The 10,519-nt window shown below is 44.6% G+C and overlaps 1 protein-coding gene across 10 annotated transcripts in view; it reads right to left on the bottom strand.

The window, feature by feature from the left end:
- bon (tripartite motif-containing protein bonus) overlaps window positions 1-10,519 on the bottom strand; it is a 151,189-nt gene that overhangs the window by 4,377 nt on the left and 136,293 nt on the right. For 8 of the 10 annotated variants that reach the window (XM_089565026.1, XM_089565072.1, XM_089565036.1 and 5 more), the window contains 2 exons: window positions 9,554-9,565; window positions 311-519 (listed from right to left, as the gene is read on the bottom strand). In XM_089565026.1, coding sequence (XP_089421152.1) covers window positions 311-519; window positions 9,554-9,565 — 221 coding nt within the window. The remainder of the gene's footprint in view (window positions 1-310; window positions 520-9,553; window positions 9,566-10,519) is intronic. The other 2 variants (XM_089565033.1, XM_089565064.1) reach the window with 1 other exon arrangement.

The raw sequence follows: 10,519 nt of genomic DNA, 5'->3' as shown, positions 1-10,519 counted from the left end.
AGATGTGTGGACTGCCTTCTACAGAGGATAGATTGCAATGGCCCCTGACGTGTCCCCTTCCTTATATTGACCACCCAATCTAACATTCCACAAGGGCAGTTTTGGAGTTTCATTCGGTATCAGGGAACACTTGAGATACGCAAATTCATGTTTAGAAAGCGCTTTTTTTTCCTTACAAAAACAAAAAGATATGATGCTTTGCAAAAGTTCCCAAGCCGCAGTGTGGAAAGTAAGAGCAGTCCGCAAGCGCTGGGTGGTGGATGGAGGATGCACAGGAGAGGGTGCATTCAGAAAGGGCGGAGGCACCCACCAGGAGATGACCATGGTCTGCTCGGGGGGCGAGGAGGAAGTGGAGGCAGTGCGAGGCTTCTTGCGGCGCTCGGGGTCCGAGTCATAGCCTGGCTGCGGGTCGGGCTGGGCGTCTCGTAAGTCGGCGTAGTGCTCGGGCAAGAACTGCTGGACCAGGGCGTCAAAGTCCCGCTCCAGGGTTCGTGCCTGCTGACACACCTGAGACTCCTTCTGCAGAAACACACACGAGTGGAGGGAGAGAGCAGTGACAACTCTGCTCAGCGCCTGTGGGACGCCAGCTGTCCACGTCACACAACCAAAGTTAGAGGCGCTAAACACGCATGCCCTGACTGTAGGCCCATTACATTTGAAGCCAATAGACCTCATAACCTTACTGAACCCAATAACTCAGAGCCTGTCTGATCCTGAAACACGGCTCGTTATGGCCAATATGCTCAATAAGCACCGGAAATTGTATGGCACTGCGAGCAACTTTCTGACCAAATGCTTACTTGTAAAGAAAGTGCCGCCTTCAACTTGGTACCGATTATTTAGTGTGTGTTGGCCAACACATCCAATTCAAAATTTGTCTAATAATCGTTAAGCTGATCTGGCTCGCCAGCTAGCATCTAAAGGCAATGAATTTGGCCACATGGCACTGGCTCCAAATATAATGCCATTAGCTTTGCTTGTGTGGTGTAAACAAGGAATAGTGTACGCAAGAGATAAGTGTAAGAAGCAAGCAACCTCTTATGTCACAAGTTCTAGTCTATCAAATGCTATTTTATGTGGTAAAACTACACAGATGTTTGCCAAAAAAAACAGTAAAAGTCGCCAACGGGCAGATCACATAATGTGCTGGGTTCATGAAATAAACGCGACCATTACTTGCTTCTTTCCACTTCAATATCCGCACATGTGCATGACAGCAAAAGTGTTCAAAACGAGTGCATCTTGGCTGAGCTGTTTCCCTACACCCAGTGAAAGGGAATTTGAAAGTTAGCTGCCATGATGCACGTGCAAATTAGCTGTATGTTCAGGTCACATGAAAAGCTAAGTTGTCCGAGGGACCTGATTTATTATTCTGCAACCACACGTCAGCGAAAACAACACCATTGCTCATGCATGTTTAAAATCCCAGACATGTCAGCGCTCTCATGAGGCAAGGGCATGTAAACTGTCCGAGTGCGCGCTATCACCATAGCCGCTGGTAACACAACTTAAGCCTAATCAATCACCCCATATTGCTTTATTTTATGACTGGTCACCTCCGCTTTACAGCAACAGATGTTAAGGCCGTGCTACATAACACAGAACTCACTAGCCAGACTTCATGCTCTCCTAAACTGCCTCAACTGTCTAGCTGTGCCCAAGTAACGCTGAATCCCTCAAGAGAAGAAACTCCCATATTGCCTTCATCACTGGGAAAGTAGTCACACAGCAGTGCCTATTCTAAATCCCTGCTCCAAAGAGATTACCCATTCGAATGCCCACACAGATCAAAGCTTGCCTGGACCAGACAAGAACACAGGGTATGTCCTTGAGTACTCAGTCCCCCGACCCAACTACTTAGTAACGTTCTAGTGAGCCAACCCCAGCGCTGCTTTTACTTTTGTACTCTCCTCACCCTATTTTAAGGAAGTTCTCAAAGCACAAATAATGCACTGCAGGACAGCACTCACTATGGGTGGCACTAAATTACTACATTTGGCATCAAAAGAGAGAAAAAAAGGGGGAGGGGTGAGGACATATTACAAGGGCCAATGGAGCACTGTTCTAAAAAAAAAAAACAGCTATGTAAAAGTTTTACCTCAAGCAAGACAAAACTACTGTCTACAGCTGTGTTTGCTTGGGTCTGTTCAAGCATTCCCTAACTCTTCCTTCAGAGTAAACGTGTGCCAAATGTGCACAATAGGGGATATTCAAAATTCCGCAAGTGCGCTTTCCCGCCTAACAAGTTGTCCCAAACAAGATGGCTGACCATGCGTTTCCAGCTGAAACAAAGCAAGAAAGACTGGTTTTTTGTTTGATTCTTCCAAAATACGTTTCTTACATTCTATCCACACCTTTAGCGCCTGTCCTGTAGCCCACGTAGTTCCTTTATAGAGAAGTCAGCCATCTTGTTTGGGGCAACACAGTTATGTGGGAAAGCGCACTTGCGAAATTTTGAATATCCCCTATTATCACTGCCTCATCGTCCATAGCAAAACAGGGCCCTCTCTGCATACCTACATGCCCAAAAATGATGTGGCTCCGTCCTTAACGGACCACTCGCAAGAACATGTCATGCTAATCATAGCTTGAGGCCAGTGGTCAGGTGAATAGGCTAGACGACTGTACCAAAGACCGTGTAGCTTGGCTGAGATGTTCTTCACAGAGTGCTCCAGTAGCCTTGTAAAGCAAACCACTCTGCCAGCACAGTGCATCGAAAACAGAGCGCCACTGCTTATATACAATGCTGCCTCAATAACATTTAACATTCCTCTAGCATACGTCTCATCATCCCATAGAGTGTTCACATTAATTACATGATTAACAATGCTAGCCACATGTTGGGATAAATTTGGTGCAACGTTGCTAAGCACCTGCATCCCTAAAATTCCCATTACATAAAATGTTAACTCGCCCCAAAATAAAAATATGCTGCACCTGTTTAGGACCAATATCAAGACTACCTCATTTACTCATTAAAAATAGCACAAAATAATTAATTTAGTTTAATACTTTCTAATCATAACCAAATAGTCAAATAGTCACAGTAGCAAATGGTTCTTTTATTCAATCCTACAATGCAAATTAGCAAAGTGGAAACACCTTTCCACAGCGACAGCAACCATCTAAGATCAACCCCTCTTCAAGAATACCTTAGTTAACACTGTATACCAGCAACCATTTTAGACATTATTAATTGCCCAATTATGTTCTCGTATTTACTTTTTAGAAACCACGCGCCTCCCCAATTCCGTTCAACCCTGAGCATGTAGCAAATAAATTAATAGAGGACAGATGATCAGCCATCATTAATTGTTGAATAATAAAAAGAAAACTGCTCCCCCACGAGTTATCTATAATACACGTGTGAGCCACACACAAAGTTTTGAACAAAGTTTTGAACAGCACTACCCAAATTGAGAAAAGGTTTGTGACTCTCAGTCCTGTGCTTTTTCATTTGGCTGAGAGTGCACTTTTTGCAGTAAGAACAGTTCGCCATTCGACCACAGGCTCACATCAACTGAACTTCTACTGGGCCTGAGGTTTTCCGTTTAAAACACCGAAAACTTGAATTGTTGGATGTGCATTCAGACATTGTGCGAACGGTTACATGCCTGAAGTTCATTTTTGAAACCCGCATCGACAACGGAAAAACTGTATTAAGCTATGCACTTAAAACATACCAAATATCTTGTGCCTCAAGCTTCATCAGTCATCAATCTACAATCGAGTGCTACAGTACTGTACACTGTGCAAGAAAGCAAAAGGGTTGATTGAAAGGAATAGGACACCAAATTTTTGTTCAGTGCTTTTGTTTTCTTTGAAATGGTGCGAGAGACACTGGTACGCATAGCCCACCACATGGAATTTGCCTGTGCCTGCCTGTTAAATAATTTATAAATGAGTTCTCTGAAGCTGTTCCGGTTTTGGTTTCATCCCTCAAAATGTGGCCATGACTCCACGCACAAACTGACAAAACGTTGAGGTCATGTGAGCCACACAAAAACTGCTTAGTTACTTTAATTCACTCCACGTTTTACTCCAACCTTCTCCAAATGAACAAACAGCTATCATTTGCAATTTCTATATGCTTCACTTGAACTCAAAGTTGTCTCAACTCATTTGCGACATCAAAGGCATTGTTCGGCTCTTGAAACGAAAACAACATGAAAAAAAGTTGAATTATCAATTATTTACATGGCTACATCGAATTCCAAGTCACGATCCATGCTTACTGATTTCTCCTGCATCATTCCAAAAAGAGCACACAACAAAAATTTACTGTCTACTCCTTTAAGTGAAAGAACACTTTTAATCGGACAAACCCAACCAGGCTAGCTCAAAGCACACGAGTCCAATCAAATTTGGTCACATTAGGCAAATTTGAACTGTTTCGGCACGGAACCAGCTTCACGCTTACAAAGTAAAACTGAGTCTTTGTTCATTTGTACTTCCTAAAAGGGGGGAGAAGGAGGGTATTAGCTTGAGGGAAGAAGGCTGAGTGAGAAGGAAACTGTGTTTTGTATGGGGCTGTGAATGTTCACAATTTGGTGAGCAATGTCAGGCCAGTTATAGCTACCCCCCTCAATATGCCTTTGGTCTTGCATAACTATTTCGGTTGTTACATTGTAAACGCCAGCAGGTTACCAATGAGACTAGTTTAATAAATGCAGCATGGTAAGACACTACATACCAAGCCAGCTGTCGAATTCAAAACAACTCAAAGTTAGACATTATGATTACTGTCTGAAATTTGCATTATTGAGAATTAAACATTCAAAGCACTAAACTGGGGCACTCTGAGCTGCTGATTTAAACGCCGGCACACTAAAAAAAAAAAGGAGGAAAATGCACAGAGGGGAATAACAAAGCACGCAGCTAACAATGAGCAACACAATATCCACATCATGAAGCAATCAATTTCTTCCACGGAGCAAGGAATTTCCCACACAGAACAGAGCTTTTCCTACATAGGATCGACTACAAGGGAGGCCTAAAACACAAGCCCAGGTGCAACTACAACCTTGTTGATAAAAAAGAAAGGTACTTCTCATCAGCAAGATATAAGGTCTCCCTGAAACCTTGTTTTATGTGCCTGGGCAATGCTGCAATATATACCTATGCTGACATGGAAAGAATGTATGTTTCAGATATGCTGCCACGTTATCGAATTTTGCAAAAATAGCAGCCATGTTTGGGTACACCCAACTGCAGAGCAACTTTTGTGGTCCACAGCTTATCAAGAGTACATTCGCAGACATTGCCACATGTAGCAAATATCCCTGTACAGAGTCGATCACACTTGTTTAGAGTGCTCAGACAGCGTGCAGGGGAGAAAATGAACTGAAATCTTTTCGCAGCTGCTTTGCTGGGGCTAAGGCGCTGGTGCCTGTGCGTTGACGCCTCTATTCAGCTGCTCTCCAGAGCAAGCATTATAAACGACAGTCAATACCTGCTTCATAATTTCTCTTCATTCCCCCCGAACGGCACCTTTCCAGTGCTCTAGACAAGTGTGATTGACTGTGTACATGGCATTCTTTATTAGCTTTATTCCTGTTAATTATTAGAACACAGACTTGAATAAGCCTCCAACACCAAAAACATCCCTGAGAATGTGCTTCCAGCCTTACTGTATAAAAATCTTGCACAGAAATAACATTTTGCAGCATGCAATGCTCAAGAAGTGAATTCAACACGAATACTCTGTTGAAAAACCTGAAATCAATGGCAAATGATCGTTGTGAATGAACCCCGCTTTAGAAGAGCGAACTTCGCCAGCCAAATCAGTCGCCAGTGCCATCTGGTATTAAGAGCCCAAACAAGTAGCAGAAACACCATTCAGAGGCTTGTTAAACAAGTTCAGACTCCTGACAGGTGACAGCACCAACCAATTTGGCTGACCGCGCTCCCAATTCCTCAATTAGTTTTGTCGATAGCAGTGACTTCCAAATGATTTCCAACATGTAAGACTATACTCCGTTTCATACATCAGGTGCAACGATGGGAAAGGTACAGAAGTATTCTGCATGAAAAAAAATAAAGGGAAGCATGTTACTTGACGCTTGTTTTGTGGCCGAGTGGTCTAAGGCACGATAAGCGGCAGCGTGTCATCAGCAATAAGAGTGCATTTAACCAAGCTCATGACAAATGTATCATGTAGTAAGCCTGCAGGCAAAGCATTTATTACTTTTTGCTCACTACAAGAAACGCACTACTTTTTGATCGTGAATGTAGGCAGCGTAAACAAGAGCGCTAGCATTGACAGCATTGCATCTAATGTATGAAACGGAGTACAGTAGCACTGCCGAATGCACAAGAAGGGCATCAGATGGCAAAATACCCAACTTTATCTCAGGGGGATATAGATTAAAAACGAGGTAGAGCGCTACATGCATATTCATTTCTTCAATGTTACTGGAAAAAGTGCTTGACTACTCATGTAACTAGCAAACTGCGCATGTTGTTACACTCATTCTTTTGTACCATAGTTCATGGCCCTGCGAAACCTTTTTGTCCACATCCTGCTGTTGCAGACTGCACCATAAACTCTAAATGGAGGTAAATGGCCAACTATGAAAGTATTCAGCCACCTAACATCGCAGAAAGAATGGCAGTAAAACTGTGGGTACACCGTTCGCATATTACCGTATTTACTCGCATAATAGGCGCACTTTTTTTCCAGAAAATCTGGCTCAAAGTTCGGGGTGCGCCTATTACGCGGGGTAAAATTTCCGGAAATTTTTCGACTTTCAAAATTGAACACACCGCGTAAACGCACTCGTGTACGGGCCGCACCCCGTTTTCGCGAAGAAAATGTTAAAAAAAAAAAAGGTCCGTGTAAGGGCCACACCGAAACTTTCGGAATGCACGCGCCGAAGCCTCCGCGATCGGCTCCGGCTGCGCGCAACGGGCGCTTGATCGCGGAGACCACACACGCGCACAGGAGCTTCCAGACGCCGCCCAAGGCCAAGCTCATCATCATCATCATCATCGTTTTCCTCCGCCGCGAGCTTTCGCTATCTATATCGCCATCAGCATCTCCAGCTCGTTTTTTTTTTTGTTGTTGTTGCTGTCAAGTGCCGGGATTTGCGGTAGCGCGATAGTTATCGTGGTTTATGGCTTTGCCTCGGAGCGTTGCTGTTTTAGCTAGACGGGCAAGCACCTTAACAGCTATATGGCTGGGAGTTTGCTCTCGAACGCGGCAAGCGTGCGGCAGGTCGGAAAATACGACGTGGCCGAGAAGTGCGGCAGTTGCGACTGCGGCGTCCCTAAATTTTCGTACGTGACTCCAAGCGCCGAGGTTTTCGCGGGCCTAAGTCGGGAACGTTTCCGGCTGGAGATGAAGCTTTCCAAACAGACGTTTAAAGTGAGCACCCCTCAAAACTGTGTGCGGCTGTTCTACGCGATGTCGTTGTACGTGCTGTGGGTCCGCAGCAGCTGCGACGGCAGCAGCACTAGTAGGGACTAGTAGTCAGTTCAGCAAAAACTTTGTTAAAATAAAGATTGGGAAGCGGGGGGTGGCGAGGCGTCGCCTTGCAATCGTGTAAATACAGTATTGATCACAGTTCCAAGTTCGGGGTGCGCCTATTATGCGCGGAAATAAAAAAATCTGATTTTTCGCGCCCTAACTAGGGGTGCGCCTATTATGCGAGTGCGCCTATTACGCGAGTAAATACGGTACTACTGCTGGCTGTCTCATGAGCAGTCAGCACACATTTCATGATGCAGGTTATTCATAAGTGCACAAGAATAGTTTAGTTTAGTCCTTATGTCGCATTAAACCATCACCATAAATTTGTTCTGTTTCCTGCAAAAATGCTCTTTGAGCAACATGTGTGGTTGGGCTAATTGGCTGTTGATTATTTCGCGGTGAGCAGTGCTGGGAGACAACTGACTCTCAATAACTCGAACAGCACCTAAAGTTCGAATTAAACAAGTTCAGATTAACGAGATTCCACTGCATAAGAAGAAGGATAAAAGGCAAAGGTGGTGGTGCAATTTCTTCCTTTTTGTACTTATTTGTTAATTCCAAACACTGCACACCACGAAGCTGCAAAAATGCTGTTAGGTCAGTGCCTTAACCATTGCTTTTTTGCAATTGCCCGCTGGAGTTCCTACGAACAGCACAAAGAGTGGAACCCACATCTTTGAAACAGTGCACATCGTAACTAGAAACAATGAATGCATCAGAAAACAAGACTGCTAAAGGTGTTGAAAAGAGTGAAAGGGAAGGACAGTCTGGGCAGAGCAGATAGAGAGAGGCGAGGGAGGCATAAGCTAGGACTGTTTGAATGCTACAGCGTAAATCGAAGCCACAGGACGACAGCTAAAAGAAAATCTGAATGGGACCTTCACTAAACAATAACTGAAGTGCACAGCTTCGAGACATTAGCACAATTTTAAAGGAGTATAGATAATAATTTAAATAATTTACAATCGAATTTCTTCCTCGTGCTGTTTTGGTTTCGGTTTCAACAGCCAGACGAGGACTGTGATGTCAAAGTGCGGTTATAGGTGATGTGAGACATGAAAAAACTGCAATATAATCGCTGCTTCTATATTCTTTGTCATTCCAGCTCTTGAGAAAGGCTGGCTTCAGCACTGTTGTGAATTAAAATGATGAATCAGCGACTATACCAATTTTCCCCATGCCTCACGTGACATAAAACCCCTCTTTGGCGTCACAGCCATCGTTCAGTTGTTGAAACCGAAACAGCACGACAGAAAAATTCAATTACAAATTATTTAGTGGTCGTAGGTGAATACCACATAGTGATACATGCACAGTAATGCCTTCTGCATCATTGTAGAGAAGAAAACATGCCACAAAAGTTAGGTGTCTATACTCCTTTAAGCCAAATGAAAATGAAAATTGGTTTTGAAGAAAGGAAATGACGCAGTAACTGTCTCACATATCTCCGTGGGCTCCCGAACCGTGCCATAAGGGAAGGGATAAAGGAGAGAGTGAAAGAAGAAAGGAAGAAAGAGGTGCCGTAGTGGAAGGCTCTGGAATAACTTCGACCACCTGGGGATCTTTACCGTGCACTGACATCGCACAGCAAACGTGAACCTTTTGTGTTTCGCCAGATGATTTGCATGTGATAGACACTGGAATGTCATTTTTACGCCAATCTTTCGCCTTAATCTTGTCACCATATGTCATTCACACCCCCTTGAGGAAGGCACGGTGGAGGGAGATCTCTCAAGGAGCTCCTTGTCGGAGGAAATGCCAAGGGGCTTTCTTGAATCCCAACCGACCCCCAATTGGAGGAGTAACTGCGTCCTCCACTCGATGCAGAGGAGGAAATGCCAAGCTGGAGCATCAAGTCGAGATGCGTTGGTGAATGCAGGTGTAAAGATACTGGCTGCCACTCTTTCTGGAGTAAATTTCTACACCTATAGTCTCCGTCCTTACTAGCACCTGTACAGATGTGTAAGACGCAACCCAAAAGCCAACGGTGGCGCGAGAGTATGCGCCGGGGACCGGCACTGGAGCAAGCCAGCCTCTGCCTCACCCGCTCTCAAGACCAGAGTTTAAGGGAAGCACGCTCACCCCAGACTTGACCTTGGGAGAGAGGGGAGAAAAAAAAGAGGAGGGGGAACAAGAAGGTCGCTTGAACACACTACAAAAAAAAAAGAGAGAACTACAGGGCAGGCGAATGCATGCATCAGTCCTGCCCGGCAACACTGCTACTCTCACAAAGAGCACACACAGGCAAAAAGGCCACATAAAAACAAAAAAAAAAGGGCCAGGGAGCATGCTGAGAAACAAACGAACAGTGCTGGGTGGGAAACCTTGTTACTTTTGTGACAGCTCTCATCCACGCCCGTAGGCAGGCTTGCTTAATACGCAAGGTGGCTTCCCTACAAAGCTGGGTTTTTTGTGCAGTGCCAGAGCAGTGCGTTTCTGCGGTGATGATTCTGTGCAAAGCTTGCACGTAGAAGCACGTGGCACTCACGCGCAAACTAGGCATGCGGGTGTGCCTGCTATGTGCGTATCCTCCAAGCAAGAACTCTGGCTTCACAAAAATCCCCTGCTCCTGCAATGTGCAAGGTCGCGCTTGTGCGCAGCCCAGTTATGCAGGGCGGCCAACTCACGAATTAAGTAACTTATCTATACAACCACTGGGAGACCAAAACCTCTGCAGAGTAAACTGAATTAAGTGGCTAGCTGCTGGTATAACAAGATCTATAATGAGTAACTGTGCAGTCGGAACCTTACCACTAAACGTCAAAACGTGGCCAATGACTGCCATCACTCTGCCCCTCACCTAACCTGGCTCACCTCAAATACAGCAATTATAACTGTCCATATGCTCTCTTCGCTAACAAAAATGTTATAAACAAAGTGTACAAGCCAAACAATATATAATCTTAGCTTTTAATTTTTTTTAATGAAATGAGGCTCGAACTGTCGGACTGTTCTCAGTCACTGTCATCATGATGCCATTATCGCACATGAACTTGTCCGATTCGCATGTTTGTGTAGAAACATGCTGTTGTCAGCCTCGTTTGCCAG

Source organism: Amblyomma mixtum, chromosome 1 (assembly GCF_055824585.1).
Source record: "Amblyomma mixtum isolate Tamu chromosome 1, ASM5582458v1, whole genome shotgun sequence".
NCBI lineage: Eukaryota > Metazoa > Arthropoda > Arachnida > Ixodida > Ixodidae > Amblyomma > Amblyomma mixtum.
The sequence above is the reverse complement of the archived record's forward strand: the minus strand, read 5'-3'. Positions and strand labels throughout refer to the sequence as shown.